The 17,406-nt window shown below is 39.0% G+C and overlaps 2 protein-coding genes across 3 annotated transcripts; both read right to left on the bottom strand.

Annotated features, from left to right (window-relative positions):
* Positions 1–341: 341 nt before the first annotated feature.
* Positions 342–6,754, bottom strand: chic1 (cysteine-rich hydrophobic domain 1). 2 transcript variants are annotated; one of them, XM_044205885.1, is made up of 6 exons: positions 6,587–6,752; positions 4,769–4,823; positions 3,602–3,757; positions 3,150–3,206; positions 2,581–2,640; positions 342–1,777 (listed from the first exon to the last, which is right to left on the bottom strand). In XM_044205885.1, exons 1-6 carry the CDS (start codon positions 6,730–6,732, stop codon positions 1,727–1,729), a joined length of 525 nt encoding a protein of 174 aa, XP_044061820.1. In that variant the 5' UTR covers positions 6,733–6,752; the 3' UTR covers positions 342–1,726. The 2 variants fall into 2 exon arrangements, with proteins under 2 accessions (XP_044061820.1, XP_044061822.1); XM_044205887.1 differs by lacking the exons at positions 342–1,777; positions 2,581–2,640 and adding an exon at positions 2,673–2,919 and having other exon boundaries at positions 6,587–6,754.
* Positions 6,755–8,068: 1,314 nt separating this feature from the next.
* On the bottom strand, positions 8,069–11,874 carry cdx4 (caudal type homeobox 4). Its single transcript, XM_044205884.1, has 3 exons — positions 11,160–11,874; positions 9,548–9,693; positions 8,069–8,816 (listed from the first exon to the last, which is right to left on the bottom strand). The coding sequence occupies exons 1-3, from the start codon at positions 11,593–11,595 to the stop codon at positions 8,583–8,585; spliced, it is 816 nt and encodes a 271-aa protein (XP_044061819.1). The 5' UTR covers positions 11,596–11,874; the 3' UTR covers positions 8,069–8,582.
* Positions 11,875–17,406: the final 5,532 nt, after the last annotated feature.

Genomic DNA, 17,406 nt, shown 5'->3' with positions numbered 1-17,406 from the left:
CACCACTTCAGTGTTCGGGGGTTGTGGTGAGATACAGCAGAAACATGGTCCAGTATTCTCTGTGCTCCGACCACTGATCCATAACGTTAGAAAGTAGCAGCAGGTTATGGTTTTACAAATGTGTCGACTAATTGCAGACTGTCCTGTTAAAGTTAACGATTCAACACCTTGTTAAACATGACAAATAGCCACATATCTGTAGTGGGGCAGCAGGCTTTGGGCAAAGTGCATTAGCAGAGGTCAGTAATGACCGGTTTTTGCTAAAATGACACATCATTCATTAAGTGTGACAGTAAATAACAGAATGGTTTCAAATGAAGCCAAAAGGAAGCAAAGAAAAATTAAAATTAACAATTTATTTTCTCTCTCCATAGGGATTAGGACAAACATTTACAAGAATTGTAACAGGGACGAGGATTTAAAATCTCATTTGTAGAGAACAGATTTCAACCTGTACTTCTCCGTGGTTCACCAACTACTCCAGAGGCACTCTAATACAACGCAATGTAGCAATCTCTTGACTAAGATTCAGGAAAAATAACACTGGACAGAATGGCTGAAACAAAAGAACCATCTGCTCAACACACCATTTGTGTGGTACTGTAGATGTATGTGCTTCCTAACGCATCGGGAGGACCAAACACAGCACAGGGGAAAAGTACAAAACCATTAAAAAAATGAATGCAAAGTTGGGATAAAATGATGTGGAAGTGGAAGAGCAGAGTTCAAATCGTTATCTTCCAACTGCACATCAGAGATGCAACCATCTCCAGTTTTAACAGATGATGGGTCATTGAATGTCATCTTTATTGGCAAAAACCACATGGTAACATGCACTGCTGTTGTCACTGGATGAATCTTCACAATGCATTATCGTTTGAAATCCTGACTTTCTACTGGGCTCAAGTGCAATAATTAGTCCTAACTCTGGCATCATGTACATTGTAACTATATGGCTTACAAGGTAAACAGGTCCATATAAACTAGAAAGGTACATAGACATCTTTCATTAATCAAAACTATGGTACAGCAATATATTGGCAACAAAACTAAAGAGCTAAGTAACTTTATGTAAACAATGGTATACCACTGTACAGCTTATCCTAACATGGTATTTACAGGTCAAGTTATTTTACTAGCTAGTTCCCATGTATAGAGGGTCAAATGTAAAGACAAAACACAGGGTGATGACGTACACTGTACGTTAGGCAATTTCAACCATCCCATCTACTTGCAAAGAACTGGATTCAAAGAGAGGAAACCCAACAAAACAGCATTTGAATCTACAGACTTGTTGAATTACCCAATGCCTTCCTCCTCCTGTTACATGTAGTTACTTAAAAAAAAAATCATACATAAGGCAAGGATAGTTAAGGAAGGTGGAGGCATCACATTCTTTGCAAGGGATTACTGATATAATAGATGGGATATAGGTTGATGGTTCTTTGGGGTAAATGCACTTTTCGAAAGTTTCACTTGTTTGTTACATGTAACAAATACACATCCGAGTGCAACAAAGGGAACATGTCTGGTTCTGTTGGGAAAATGTGCAAAATCTGCTCTAAAGCAAAGTGACAGTGTTGCAAATTCTAATGTACAAGGTACTAGGAGATGTACGGGGTCGTCACGAGAGACACCAGTGCAGACCCTTATTCCAAAATACTGTATATACAAGGCACTAAGGATAAGATTCAAGGGCCACACATCCAGTCCTTTACCAGCCTCCTCAGTCCGGTCGGAATATAGGATATTTGGGTAAGAATTCTATAAGAATCACCTGTAGAGAGAAAAAGACAAAACAAGTTATTATTTAGGACAACTGCAAGATGTTTAACCTAACTGCTTTAACTAGAGCTGAAACTATTAGTCAATCGACTGACAGAAAATTAATCAGTAACGCTTTATTTTCTGGTTCCTGTCATTTCTTAGGAAGTTTGCTAAAAAGAACCATGTAACTTGGTATTAATTACACGGACAAAAGGGACAAAGTTCTGATAAAGCAACCCTGTCTCCTAGAAATAACATATTTCAACTAATTTGCAACAGCAAATACGTTTTGAAGGAAATGTAATGCAGACCGGATTACATTTTCTTTTAACATAATGAAAAAATACTATTGATTACCGAATCTGGCAAGTTGCAAAAATGTTGATACTGAACGTATCAGTAAAATATTTATGGACAACGTATCTCATTTTGTCAACATTTCTGATCTTGCAATAAAATATCTGCTTATAGCGACAATAGCATTATTAAACTTCTTTTTAAGGCTAGCTCCTCAAATGTCAAGATTTGTTGCTTGTCCTTGTCATATATGATAGTAAACTAATTATATTTGTGTTTTGGACTGTTGGTCTGACAAAATAAGACATTTAAAGACGTTACTTTGGGCTCTGGGAAATAATAATGTGCAGTTTTCATTATTTTCTGATATTTTATGAACAACACGATTGATCGGTTGATTGATAAATCAAGAAAAATGATCTACTGATTAATTGGTAATGGAAATAATCAAAACATTTAGAAGGTTATGCAACAATCCAATAATTTATAGTTGTTTTGTTGTGACAGCCTACTTACATATTCCATCATATTACTGCTTTCACATTTTCTTTTACTGAGTTTCCAGTGCAGCCCCAGCTGATGGGAGAAGAAAAGACACAGACACAATGAATGAACATCTCTCTCACTCTCAAACAGACACAAAGACAGACATACACACACACACACACACACACACACACACACACACACACACACACACACACACACAAAAAAGAAAATCTGTCTGAAATCTCCCTTTCAGTGTCGGGGGAATTTGGGAGCAGGGCTGTCTGGTCTCGCCGAGGTCAAACTGTGGCCAGACACCCTGAAGAGCTTCCTTTATGCCTTTGCACAGCTACTAGCTGTAATTTGTTGCTGCGAGACAAAACAAAATTAACATGGCATTTTACTGCTGACCTCTCAGACCCCGCATGCAACAGATCTGACTCAAACAGCTTTGAGGGACTCATGCTGCAGGTTAAATTTTACAAATCAGATTAATGGTCATTATCCATCACAATGATACTCAACTTACACTGCACACTGACATAGACAATTAAGCACTTTCACACAGGTGCTAATGTGCGATATGTCGTCTTTCTTACCTTGTGGTATAACCGGTTATTTTCCCACTCTAACAACTTATGAATAGACCGTCTTGTCTGTTGGAATAGAAAACAAATTCATGTATATTAATGCAAGCAGCAAAATACTCATTACTCAATTTAACACTTAAAACAGGTAGCAGTAAACAGCCATAATCTTAGGATTTATGGACTGAACTCCCAATTTACCAGCTAGCAATTTCCACTTTGTTGTCATTAATTCTGAGTGGTAACACCACCTTTAAATAACACAACCTTGGGCTGGGAAGGAGAGGAGCTGTGCAGCGCAATGCGTCATTTCTACACAGAGCCACTAATTGAACACGAGTTGTTATTACCCTCTACACTTAGACCAATGCGGCTGAACTGCTATAACAGCCCCTGAGTAATCAGCGCTGATGTAAGGGAGAGTTAAACTGTCTAACTCGTGTCACAGGAGGTCTGGGACTTACTCTCTTGTTGAGGCAGATAACAGGCCATAGACTGCAGCCTACTGTACAGCAACAACACAGGCAGCCGCAAAGAAGCCACTTCACATTCACAGGCAAGTTCTTCTTCAAGCAAGCATTCACTCTGCTGATGCTGGTTTTGAATTCCTCTGGTGCTACCTAGAATGAAAAAGAGAGAGGATGGATGTGTGTATACCAAAATAAACAGTTCCTACAGGGCCTATGCAGTCGGGGAAATTATCAGAAAATTTAAGCAATAAGCAAATTGCTAAAAGCAAGAGGGGGAGAGCCAATTCAAGTGTTTCTAGGTGGTGCTGACATGAAAGATTCCTAATTGCTCAAAAGAAAAGCTGTGCACAAAGATCAAAGAGTCTTAGAAAACCAACAGGTAGATATTTGCAGATGTTGTCCAGAGATGAGATGAGATCTATGCCTCTGACTTGCTAACTAAGCTCTAGACTGTTCAAGGCAAGGAGGGACTCAAAGGAGAGATAAGCTCTGTGCCTGTGGCAGCGCCGGCCAAACAACTTGAATGGATACTCATTCCTCGCTGAGTCTGTACGCCATAAAACAGGGGTCGTAATCTTTTATGACAGGATGCAAAGGTCTCTTTGCAAACAGCCAAAGACCTCAGAATAAAGCCCAGCAGGGCCTGATCTGCACCCTTCAATCATCATAATTGTGACCTCATTCATCACGTCACCCTGGGTCACAATACTGAAGGTACTTTTTATTGCCCCACACTTCCCTCGGCCTGCTCTTACCCCTACAGCCTTTTTGTGTTTCTGCGTCCGACCCAGGAAGCTTCTCTTTCTTGTCTACGGCAGAGTCTTCAGTTTCATTATTTTATCACCTGGAGCTGGACCCTCAAAAACACTGGGGTCCCCGCCAACTGAGCCTTATACACGGCTTACTCATTTACAGAGCTGGACAGCAGCACATTCAGGTTCTTTTCTATGCACTGTGGTGCGTTAGTTGAAATGCAGCTCCATCAGATCAAAACCATTTGGAGAAGTTTCAATGGGGTGGTTTGGGGAAGTTGGGGCTGTTAAAGGCCCAAAAGAACAATAGAATCACTGTGGCTTTAATTGCTTAATTCTTCCCACTTGGAAGTGAACAAAAAGCCGCCTGCAAGACTGAAGTACAAGAAAACTAAAAAAGCAACTGTACCTTTCCTGTGAGAACAGAAGGAAATTCTGTGTCAAATCTGTTGCTTAGTCCAAACCTGAAAAAAACAACAAACAAAATGTGAGCATTGATATGGTAATCTAAAACTAAGTACAAAATCTGCTATTACTATGAACATGATGAGAACAAAAATAATCCAGAGCCAGATCAGAAATACATTGTTTGATGACGTGATGAGACATAACATGCTTATTCACAAACTATTTATTCTGCATTTTTTAAAGTTTTGTTTAGCTGACATTAAGAGAAGGGTGACAACAAAAGGATATAGAATAAAGACTTATTCATATTGTAGTTCTTGATGTAAAAGGAATAAAGGTGCAGGAGTCCAGGTAACTGGAAGTGACATCATATTACCAACAAACCAATACAATAATACTTAAATTACCATCAGTAATATTACTTCAAGTCAAACATCCAAAAACTTAATTACAAACAAATTATAACTAGGATGATAAGCGCACACATCCAAGCTTCCCATAAGCCATTAGTGCTTTATTTTACAGCAGTGGCCACTTCTGACAGATGAGAATTTGCCACTGCAGACTTGATGTGACACTCACATCCCAATGATTAAAAAACAATACCCTTGTAGTTATATTATCAATTATCCAAATTAACAGATGATGTGTGTTATCACAGCTCATCCATATATACAGGTGTGTTCACACCCCCATCTTTACCAGAGGAAGATCATATGCGGTTGAAAAGTCGTCATGTCCATGTAGAGTAAAAGAAGAGTTGGGAATGAAAAAGCAGTGCACAGGTATATTTTTCAGTTCTCATTGGGCACAATAGCAATGTTGGTCTGCCGTTAGCCGTTTGTGGAGCAGCTTAAAAATGTGTTCCTTGATGGTAATATTGTTCCTTGTATTTAGCTTTACCAGAAAGTTGCTCATGTTCACATGTCTTTCCTGGAAAGGCCAATAGTAACAATACCCATGTGGACAGTAACAGATGGGATTGTGATTTAAAACTGATATCCTCACTTTTTTTTTTGGCTTATTAGAATCCAGATGCAGAAGGCTAAGAAGGCTGAGAGGTTTCCAGCTGGGACTCAGCATCAGCTAGTCAGGTTAATGTTATGATGACAGTGATCAACCTTTTCAGCTTTTGCAATTTGTTCTAAATAAAACTCACTAACTACAACATGACGTCATAGTGGGGAGGGCTGACGAGGTAGAGTCCTTACCGCATCCAGCCCGGGCCCTTTGCGGCATGTCATCCCCTCTCTCTCAAATAAAGCGGAAATGCCAAAAAAATAATCTTAACAATAATCTTTATCCTTAGTTACCACCCTGAAAAAGAGGCAACAGCCTCAATCACAATGTAGCTAAGGAGCTGACATCCCCATGTAAACAATGATGAAACTTGCAATAAAAACGTCTTAGACCGTGATTAAGCCGGTGACGTTGTGTTGCCTTGGTAGATATCTTAATTTATGTCTGTGTTAAATCCACAAGACTGGTGGTGATGTGTTAGTCTGTCCGGTAATAACGTTACAGACTTCAAGCTAACGGTACATCACATGTAAACCTGCCTACCAATGAATATCGGTTCCTTATCTACCACGTTTATGGTTGCCATGGGGACATAAAACTGTTAACGTTAGTTTAGGCTATGTTGTAATACTGTTGGGCAAACCAGCTATCTTCTTAACAAAACACATGGCTAGCTGTTATAGTTGTTGTGTTTTTGCGTTAGCTAGCATGTTAGCCTGCTAAACAGGCTAAGGTTGAAGACACCAAACAACAAAGCGACGCCGGGACGAACAGGAGCGATAAACACGGCTCTGCTTACACTGTGATGTGCCCGGCCCCTCGCATAACCACGGGCTCCGGACAGTATCTGGGCAAGTGTTCCTCACTCACTACGTGCTCATCCTCTTCGTCTTCCAACTCATAAATGGTATCAAAGTCCGCCATGTTGGGTAGTAAGACGCTCATGACGTCTCCTACGGGGCTGCGCACGGACGCACGAGCGGGCGCGCGGAGCCAGAGTAAAGCGAAGCGCGATCACCGCCACGCTGCGTTCACGGGGACCAGAGCTGGAAATGATCATTAAAATGACGCTCTAACATTAGTGAGACATGACACATGTAGATTAGTAGAAGATATTAGACCCATAACATATTTAGACAGTGTTTGATAAATTCTGCAGTTTGCATCAGGTATAATTAATTAATTAACTTCTGACATGGACTTGGGTCAAAGTCAGGAAAAGTCCTCCTCCCAAAATAGCCAGTCTAGTCACATGACAATTAACATGTCACTTCAACTAATTGTGCATGAACCTACACTTTGAACCCATAAGCCTGAAGTTGAACCTTATAGTTGCTAAAATGCTTTGAACCTGCCTCACTTAACCTTAAACAGACGAAAGCCAGTGATGTCTACAGGCTGAAATGTTTTACAGTATAGCCCATTAGATGTAAATTCCCTGACATTGAATGCAAAATGAAAGTGCACCTGATGATGATATAGTACCCTATATGTTAAATAGCCAAAAATGCCATTATATTTAACAAGAGTTAGATAAAGATTAGTGGCATATATCAAGTGTTATACAGAGCAGGAAAAAATAACCCCCCATGATGATTTTAATTGCTATATCTATTTGTGGACACTTATACTGGTTGGTTTTAAAGTCACAAGTAGTGAGGCAATTTCAGAGTTAAGTGACAACTAACCAGACTTGCATGTAGGCTAAAAAAGGCGATACAAAGTCTGTTTATTTTGCTCAGTCTATTCATGTTCAGGCTTTGGAAATGAGTCCTACCTATTTTGTCAAAGTCCAAATTAAAACTAGATGTACTGAACTGACATATCACTATGGCCATTATTGTAAATAGACTTTGTCCAAACTTTTTTTTTTCTGTTGATAGGTCTATATGCTGATTGTGCTGTGTCAGAATCAGAAATACTGTATTGATCCCCGAGGGGAAACTCTTTCGTTATAGCTGCTCACTATCACGTCAGTGCACACAGGAATAGAAGTACTAAGCAAATCAAACTTGTACTAATACAAGTTTCAAATGAGCAAAATAATAAAAGCCATATTGAGATGTTCATTTCTGAAAGGCTTAACCTGTTTTGTAACATTGTGTATTGGTATAGGGAGCCGATACTGGTGGAAAACGTGTTGTAGGCTATATACAGTAGGCCTGTATCTGTATTGGTGACTACTATATATATGGTTAAAAACATTTCAAATACAAAACTTGCAATGGTTATCCAAGCTTTGCAAAAATCCAAAATTCAGAAATAAGAGAAATGACAGATGTACTGCAAAAAAACCCTTTTATTTACATTTTGAGCGTTGCTATCAGACGACCGTCCTACCCGTATCATCAACAGCTGTTCCCTGCTTTACTAAAGCGGGTACAATTGTGCTAAAAAAAAAAAGATTTGTCAGGTTTGTCCAGTGTGGCATGAGCTACATACAATCCAGTTTAAAACTTCATTCAAATGTCCCTGAATTCTCATTTTATTCACATACACTTCATCACATACAAAAAAGGATATTTATATCTTATTAACTCACAAACAATTCAAAGCTTTTAAGTTTGAAACACGTCGATTTTTACGTTTTTTTTTTTTGAATCCCCACGTTATTAGAACTATTCTATAAAAAGCAATATTTCAAGAGCCTCCAGCATTTCGTTGCTATAAATCAAATCTTTATCCACAGCTTTGTGCTTCAGGACGTGAGTTCAGATCCTCTGGCTGCCTATCAAGTGTCCTGTCAGCGTGTCGGAGTGCTCAGTTATGTAAGATGGTCCAGAGGGTGAACTGCTTTACTGAGTCACAGTCACTTGCTGTATATTCCTGATAGATGGCAAGGTGTTCATTCCCTGAGGAGGGTACAGAGAGCCGTGGATGTCTGTGGGACTGAGAGACCCCGGCACCGGCAGAGGGCTTACCGAACCCGGGTCACTGTGCACAGAACCCCCGCTGCCGTCAGACTGACCCAGCTTCTTCTTGATCAGTTTCCTCTCTTTGGCTCTGCGGTTCTGAAACCAGATTTTCACCTGAAAAGGCCCAAAGAAAAGGAAATCAAATAAACATTTTTGGGTGTGGGCTGCCTCATTTAATCTCCATTCCTTTCCATATAACCATTAATAAAATAAAACCCCTATAAATAGATAAGCCTAGAGAATAAGAATAATAAACATTTAATGTGTTTTTTGGGTGTGAGCTACCTCGTTTAATCTCCATTCCATTACTAAAATAAAATAAAATGCCCATTAACAGAGAGATAAGACATTAAAAATAATAATAAATAACAATAATAAATACAGGCCTAGTATAGTGAATAAATGTCCATAATTTGCTATTACTTTCTGCTGTCATTTCAAATTTAAAATATACGATGATATATATTGAAAATGTAAAAACCTGTTTGCACCATGAGAATTTATATTTATATTATAATATCAGGCAATTAGTAATAATATAATATGTTTGTATTAATTATCAAACATAGAATAATAAAAATAGTATATCAGGGGTTAAGGTATCTTTAAATATATCCAAGGCAAATGAATTTTCTATCTCGTGAATGTAAATATGCAGAGTCACAATAATAACACAATATGTTGATGATAATATTGACATTTTGTAAGTTACACATGTGAAAACAAGCCTACATTTCTATGTGGTGTCCACTATACAATGTATTTCATATGTTTAAATCAGTCATTGCATCTTTCCGCAATTAAAATAAACCAGGCAGAAGTATTTCATTCTAATATAGACATACCTGTCTTTCCGACAAACCGAGGTTGACAGCCAGTTCAGATTTCCTCCTGATGGTGATGTATCTGTTGAAATGAAACTCCTTCTCCAGCTCCAGCCTCTGGTGGTCTGTGTAAACTACCCTGTATTTCTCCTTCGTTCTTGTTTTACCTGTGAAGGCGACAAGAAACAAAAACACACAGCATTAAGATTGTGCTTCTTTTTTTTAGCAGCCAGGTGGTTGAACTGGAAGATTTACACAGAGGAGGTTGCATGCCAGGACCGGCCTATCTGCACATAGCATCTTTATTAGCTGCCTCTTAAATCCACATCTCTTTTCTTTGGCTACAGATACGCAAATTGAGCTTCATCTTGCTTTGATGACAACTGTAGTACAGTGAATTTCAAACAGCCAACAATCAGATCCTCCAGGGACAAGTTAAAAAGAAACACACGACACAGGAGATAAGAAAAACATCTATAAAGACGTAGCATTCATGCACATTATTCCACCTAAAGTGTTGGATTTGTCTCATAATTTTACAGGCCTGTTATAGTGTGCATGGAGTGCATGTTAACTTTTAATGTATGTAAGATTGAAAACAAATGGCTGACTATGACAAATCTTATCAAACTTTTAAAAAATTGTTATGGACACCCATATGGACACCCATATTACAATAAACTATAAGCTAAATCCACTTAACAAATAGAAGTTAGTGTAACACCGCAGGGTTGTTTTATTCTAGATCCTCATAATTAAAAATTGTTCGATTTGAAACTATAATTTACGCCACTGTAAAGGCCCACAGTATGCACGACTCCAGGTTGAGACTTGGCTGTGAAAAACGTCACTCTTCCCTGCAATATAACTCTTGGAGAGGAAGGGAGGTTGGTGCATATCAAAGTGAAGAGGTGTTGAAAGCAAAGGCCACCGCCTGGATATGACGGATAACACTCAAAACACCAAACAATGTGACAGGGAAGTCGACCTCACATCTCCAGGAATAATGACATTAACATCACAACTAGGCCTGGCGCCGATTCCTCACACCTTTTTTTTCTTCCACCACAGAAGAGAATATAGTAGTAGACTGAGCTGTTGGCCTTCAGTCCATTTTCCCATCAAAATTATGAGATATGGAAATTAATTATGGACACATTTGATTGATTCCTTCTGCTGCGAGTCTGATGCAAATTCGTTATTATTATGTTATAGATGCTTCTTAAATAATAGCCTGTAAATATTCTCATTTTGTTCAACATTTTACACTGTTATTAACCTAAATGTAAGCAACCCGCATAAGGCAAGTGTCAAAAGACCAGAGTTTCCTTCTGTTCTTTGCATTTCTGTCGAGTTCTTAAGCACTTTATACTGTTGGCATTTTTTCGGACAATGAGTTTGGTCTATTGATGATTAGTCCTTGTTTTTAATTAAACAAATTCGATAGGAACATTTATTTGAAATGACCTGGAACTGCCAGAAAAAAATAATGTGTGCGTAAAATCCTGTTGGACTCACGGAAACACAAATGCTTGGGTGCGCAAAAACCTAAAGTTTTTGTTGCAAGAAAAGGCAATGGACACAGAATCGAATAATATGATTTTGGCACAGTGTTTTAAGGTGATGAACTCACCTGTAGAAGATGCTTGCGCAGTTTTACTCATCCACTCGAATGAATTGCGTCTTTCTCTATCAGGAGAAAGTTGTGCAACAGTAACGTTGTCCGGCGGCGGCTGTAACACCGCAGATCCTGGAGGATGCATATGACTATACTCAGAAGAGCAGTAAGGAACCTGTCCAGGAGAGGAGTTGTTCATGGATGTAGGAATAGTATTAGGTGGTCCCAGACTATATGCGCCCCAGTCCTCCCGTGGAGCGCCATATGTAGGTCCCCAACTCCCCGCAGACTGTGCGTGCGTATCGATGTTTGGCACATGATGGTATCCAGTAAAGTCGGGGTACTGTGGTGTAGAAGCAAAGTTTTGTGGAGGCAGATTGATGCTTGATCTTCTTACTGGCCCTTGGTGATACATGCCGCTTTCTTTATCCAGAAGGTATCCCACATACATGATTTGTACAAAAACAATTAAATATAATAAAAGCAGCAAATTGGATGATGTAGCCTATTTTAAGGCGACATTGTTGCCCTGAAACTGTTAAAAACAATCCTTCTGCTGTTTAGTCCAAATGGGTTCCCAATGTGAAATGCGACGTAGTTCCAGTCTGTCTCCAGTCTCACATGATGTGGCTCTGTTGACAAGATGGTAAAGGTATACTAAGGCCTTCCTGACGTCAGCTAACTCCTCAACTCTTGGGGATTTGCATTCAAATGAGAGTGACTGGCGCTGCCGGCACAGCTGTCCCCTTGCGCCTGTCCTGTTGCGCGTCACCTGACAGTGGGCCTATCCTGAACACGAGTTCTCCTCTCCATGAATAAATTAACACCACGGCCTATCAGCTGCACATGCTGCATGAACCGGCAATAAACCGAGGCAACACGTCCACAAACGCATCAAGTAAAAAAGGCCTGTGCGTAATTGCGCGCAGATATAGCCTATTTTAGGAATTGTTAGAAGCATTCACTTTCTAGTGACTATTAAATGAGTTAGAGCCTAGTACATTTAACAGAACATAAACAGCAACTTATTTTACACTTTAGTCCTAGATTTTCATCTTTCCAAACTAAATCCAGAACATTCAACACATTTTTCACATCTTTTGGATGTAAAGCATGTTATTATGGGAATTCAACTGTTTCCAACCACGCTTCACGCGTAAACCCCGTTTTATTTGTTAAGATATTCACTTGCAAACGAGGTGCAAAGTATGAGAGACTTTCTCTTGAAGCAAGCCGGACCTTTCCTATTCCGTGTTCACACCTCAAGGTCGCACTTCACAGCTAATTCCGGTTACAAGGAAACTCCAACAACCCCCTCTGTGACAAACAGCGGCCCTCGACACATCCGTCACCACTCCCTGAAATTACAGTGAAATTATTTTTCTGTGATTATGTCACCAGGGAACTAACTGCCCGATTAAAAATCTGAGTTATAAAAACGCATTTGGACACACTCAGTTGCTTAAAAGTTTACATATTGCCACTTACTGTGCTGCAAGCATGCGCTGGAAACTAATACATTTAGGCCAACAGGGTTCATTTAGTTGATGAAACAACAAACTCACTGAGCATAAATCTGAAAATGCCAGACATGTTTAAGAATAATTTTACAATGCACTTTTCCTACCAGGAACTTGATTTCAGGCCCAGGTCTGAGCCGTACTCCTGTGCGTCTGTATTGATCATTAGTTGGATAAGCATTTGGAGGAGCACATACTGCTTCTTATTCTCATACTTTGTCAGTTCTTGATATTTTTCTGATTAATTTGTCAGGTGTCTGAGGGCTTATTTAGCGGAGCTGTCTAAAAGTAATAAATGCTGATGGATGGTCTCCGAAGCATCCGTTTACTGACCACAAAATATTTATGAGACAGTCTAATCGAGACGGCCTCTGACAGTCCACGGCCAGTCAGTTTTCTGATTTGTGCTGCTGTCAGCCTGCTGTCTGTTCAATGAAGATCCCGTTAAGTATCAAGTATGACACGTTTTCACTTGTTTTCCTGGCTTTTTGCTGGCTTCAACAGAGACTGCTATTGACACGCTGTGGTGCAGTGTCAATAGCCTACCTAAACATGTGTCTGTCAGAAAAGGATAAATTAATGCCTTTCCTCTTAAAGGAACCTACATATTAGTATGACTTCTCAGGGTGATGTTACTAGAAATTCTGGTCATAAAGACTTGAAGCACAAAGATAGACAGGTCAGGCCTTTTGAGAAGAATTGACTCATTGAATCACTTCACTAGGAATTATGTTGGCCTGTATTTCTTAATTTTAAGACTATATTCGGTAGATAACGAGTTTTATTTTAGAACCTTTCCCAGACATTTGTCATCCACTTTATACTAAGTTACATCACCACAGTGGGCTGTATTTGTACTGAGGTTACTTTGTTCTGTCCTGTAGTTTCCAGTGTGCAGATTAAGCATTCAGACTCATTGCTGCCCTCTTGCGGATTTCTGCAGAATGAAGTAACTAAGTACATTTACTCAAGTACTGTAAGTACAATTTTGAGGTACTTGTACTTTACTTGTGTGTTTCTATTTTCTGCTACTTTATACTTCTACTCCACGAGAATTCAGAGGTTAACACTTTACTTATTAATTCACTATTTTTTTATGTTTTTCACTTTTGTTGTTGCAGATTCAGATTAATAATACAAGGTTATAGGTTAAAATAAGATTAATCCACAAACTAGCAGTGTACAAAATAATTAAAATTAGCTCCACCTTCACCAGCTGCAACATTAATGTGATGAACACATTAATGCATCAATAGTTATAATCCAATATTATAATATACATTATTCAGAAATGGGCCATTCTGCATAATGAGTACTTTTACTTTTGGTACTTTAAGTATATTTTGATGCTAATATTTTTGCACTTTTACTTAAGTAATATTTTAAGGACTTTTACTTTTAACAATGTATTTCCACACTGTGGTGTTGCTACTTTTAAATAAGTAGGAGATCTGAGTACTTCTTCCACCACTGCTGACCACTCACCCGACTACCTACCACAAGAGGGCAGCCTCCACCCACAAAAAACATTAATGATGTATGCCATATTGTACACCACAGTATTACAATATGCACTATATTCCAAATGACAAGAAGTTACTGTAATAATCACATAAGGAATCAAAGGGGAAAACCACCTTAAAACTAAGTTTAAAACTTGCTATTGATTTTAGGTAATAAACTACAAACTGACAACTGTTTTCCTGAGCTGTCCATCTTATGATAATATTTCTTTACTAGTTATTTCAAAATTTAATTAGACAATAATTAGTTGCACATATCTTAAATCCTGTCATCATTAAACATCCTTATATAAATGATGTTTTATCCTCAGGTGAATTTCGAGGCCCCTTTCATTGAACTTAGCATAAATAAATGGAGCATAAAAATTTAAGAGAATAATTACCTTCAATGATGAAACTATCTTTATGACAATCATTTTGAACATGTGTGAAGAAGAGTGATGGATATCTTCTCAATCTTTTCTTGGCACTTTTGTTGCTTCAAACTGGATAATAGATTTACTTTGTGATATAGGCCTTGTGTTTTCTTTTGGCATATTCACCTCACAAGGTTCACCTCCTCATGTTGTCATGGATGTTGAATTCTCAGACGTTTCTTGCGACACCCTTATGAGTACCATGAGTAAGAGGAAGTTTGAGGAGAAAATATTTCATGCAACTCAGTACTTGTATCAGGCGACGCTTATTGAGTCACTGAGTCTGAGAACTCATCATACACAGTTATAAATTCAGGTGTGTGGTGCATTTGGCTGAAGTACAGTAGATACCCTCCGTGAACAAACTGCATGTGCATTCACTAGATGGCGCAACTGAGTCAGTTATGTGTGGTCTGGTTGAATAAAATTTTATTGATAGATATACGCAAGAGCAATACATACATGGATAAGCGAACAAATACAGCCACATGAAGTACATGATTATTTGTCTCAGTGCTGAAACATGTCTGTTATGTGTGAGGTCAGCAGAGTGTTTTCTTCCTCTGAGTCTGTGAAGTTGTACAGCTCAGTGCATTGCAAAAGATTGAAAAGGTGACTGTAATGGTATCCAGGATGTTTTGAAGGGTCACGCTGGGTTTTCTGGCTCAGACACAACTGCACTGTAACACCAATTTAACAGTGAAACTTTAGACAATTTGTATAAACCCTGAAGAAGCACATTCCTACCATTCTCTCTTGTCAGTAGAGCAGAGTTACAACCACACTGATATTTGCCTGGTAACAGACAGACTTGTCAACTCATTAGTCAACTTGGAGTGGGCGGATTCAAAGGTCTCGACCCAGGCAAGACTGATATCACAAGTGATCACTGTAATGGAATTTGCCCAGTTGTCGTGACATTGTCGATGTTCAAATTTCCATTTTTTAAATGAGGACTTCTCATCCATTTTGTCTTAAAAGCTGTGGTTTATTCATTCTTGACTGCTCTGATTGGTCTAGGCAGGCCAAGTCAAACTTTCATACTGAGTGATTGGATTTATGTTTCAGTATCATTAAAATTCCTCCAGGGATATCATTTGCATACTGCAACATGAGATGATGAAGTGAAGAGCGCTCAGTATCTTGCTTTAAGTGTTAACAAATGTGCAAACACTGGAAGGACTTTGCAAAAGTAACAAAAGTCCCTTCTTTCGCTGAGCCCAGCATAGTGTGTGTGTGTGTGTGTGTGTGTGTGTGTGTGTGTGTGTGTGTGTGTGTGTGTGTGTGTGTGTAGCAGATCAGTGACAGTCAGTGAAGCAGCCCAAGAATTCAGTTTGTTGCCTAATTTCATTGATGTTATTGAAGTGGCCGCAGCGTTTCTCTGCAGGAAAAGAGGTAAAACAAGACCATCTGCTACTATTTTTAGAGAAAAAGCCTGCATGGTTGACACACAGGCTGCAATCCTTCGTTTGTCATCTGTAATGTAAAACACATGTAAAGCAGGATACTGCAAACACAAGTCATGTTGGAATATTTTGATACATTTATTTAGGATATGACAGAAATAGATGTTTGCAAGATTGTGAAGAATGTTTCTGTTTATGAGCTGTTATTGTTTTGCTTTTTCGAGAATGAGAGAACATTTTCTACATCCTGGGGCGGGGGCGAATTCAGGTGTTTTGGAGAGCAAAGTTTGCGAGTTGTAATTTTAAAAATATTTTCACGTGAGAGCATTAAAATCATTTGAAGACCAGAGATTTAAAAAAAAAAAACCCATGAAAGGCACAAATAGGCTCTGATCTTTCTGTTATTGTTGTTTCTCAATTTTTAGGCAGTTTTGATGAAAATAATATTAATAATGATAATATATGATCTGTGGCACAGAAAAGGAAGAAGATACAGCACTGCACCAGTGCATATATCATTGAACAAGACTAAGAGTGTGCAGCCATGTCAGCAACTCTGTGAGGCTGTACATAGACACAGCTGTGCTAAAGAGAAGTCTTGGAGACACTGACATTTGGCACTAGAGGAAAAGTCAGGGGATCGCAATACCAATCCATCCAGAGGGGAATGAGCGTGTGTGTACTGAATTTCATGGCAATCAATTTGTCAATCCAATATTTGTTGCAATGTTTCATTAATAGCCTCATGTGAACCTCATGGTGGTGCTAGAGGAAAAGACAGGGGATCACCAAAGTCATTAGGGTTCATCCTCTGGGTACCATGGAGATCTGTACCAAATTTCACAGCAATCCATCCAGTAGTTGTTGAGATATTTCAGTCTGGAACAAAGTGGTGGACTGACAGACCGACAGACCGGCATTGCCCTCCACAGAGCTGTGCTGCTAGCATGGCTAAAAATGATTGCGGGTGCAAAAGTGTGCAGATTCCACAATTTTGTTCCTTAAAACATTTTAAAAGAACAAAACTAAAAACAAACTACCTACAATTCTGGTCTACCTACAATTGAATCCCTAGAAAAAAAACTCCTATTTTTTCGGTATGATGTGTGTTAATCTAAGCCACAACATGTCACTGCAAATGTCTGCAGTGCAACAGAGAAGAGACAAAGCCAGAGTGCCAGCCACCACACATTTACAAACTGCTGGTGGCAGCAAACAGGAGGCTCTGATGTCTCATATTTGGACTCATCGAAGGGAGTTCAGTTCACTAAAGGCAGCCACAGAGCAGCAGGGTGGCAAATAAAACCAGAACCAGACAGAAATTTCACAGAAAGGGATTAACACGGAAAAACAAGCATCTGAGCTCCAAAATAACCGCACCATGTTCACATTAATTA

This window comes from Siniperca chuatsi, linkage group LG8 (genome assembly GCF_020085105.1).
Source record: "Siniperca chuatsi isolate FFG_IHB_CAS linkage group LG8, ASM2008510v1, whole genome shotgun sequence".
Taxonomy (NCBI): domain Eukaryota; kingdom Metazoa; phylum Chordata; class Actinopteri; order Centrarchiformes; family Sinipercidae; genus Siniperca; species Siniperca chuatsi.
Note: the sequence above shows the minus strand (reverse complement) of the source record. Positions and strands in the feature narration are given on the sequence as shown.

Excerpts from the sequence above, each read along its gene's own strand:
- cdx4 (XM_044205884.1), bottom strand. The coding sequence starts at position 11,595 with ATGTATGTGGGATACCTTCTGGATAAAGAAAGCGGCATGTATCACCAA. Across the intron at positions 9,694-11,159 it reads TGCGCAAGCATCTTCTACAG|GTAAAACAAGAACGAAGGAG; the intron begins GTGAGTTCATCA and ends TCGCCTTCACAG. Across the intron at positions 8,817-9,547 it reads TCGGTTTGTCGGAAAGACAG|GTGAAAATCTGGTTTCAGAA; the intron begins GTATGTCTATAT and ends GGGCCTTTTCAG.
- chic1 (XM_044205885.1), bottom strand. The coding sequence starts at position 6,732 with ATGAGCGTCTTACTACCCAACATGGCGGACTTTGATACCATTTATGAG. Across the intron at positions 3,207-3,601 it reads TTATCTGCCTCAACAAGAGA|ACAAGACGGTCTATTCATAA; the intron begins GTAAGTCCCAGA and ends CTATTCCAACAG. Across the intron at positions 1,778-2,580 it reads GCAGTAATATGATGGAATAT|GTGATTCTTATAGAATTCTT; the intron begins GTAAGTAGGCTG and ends TTCTCTCTACAG.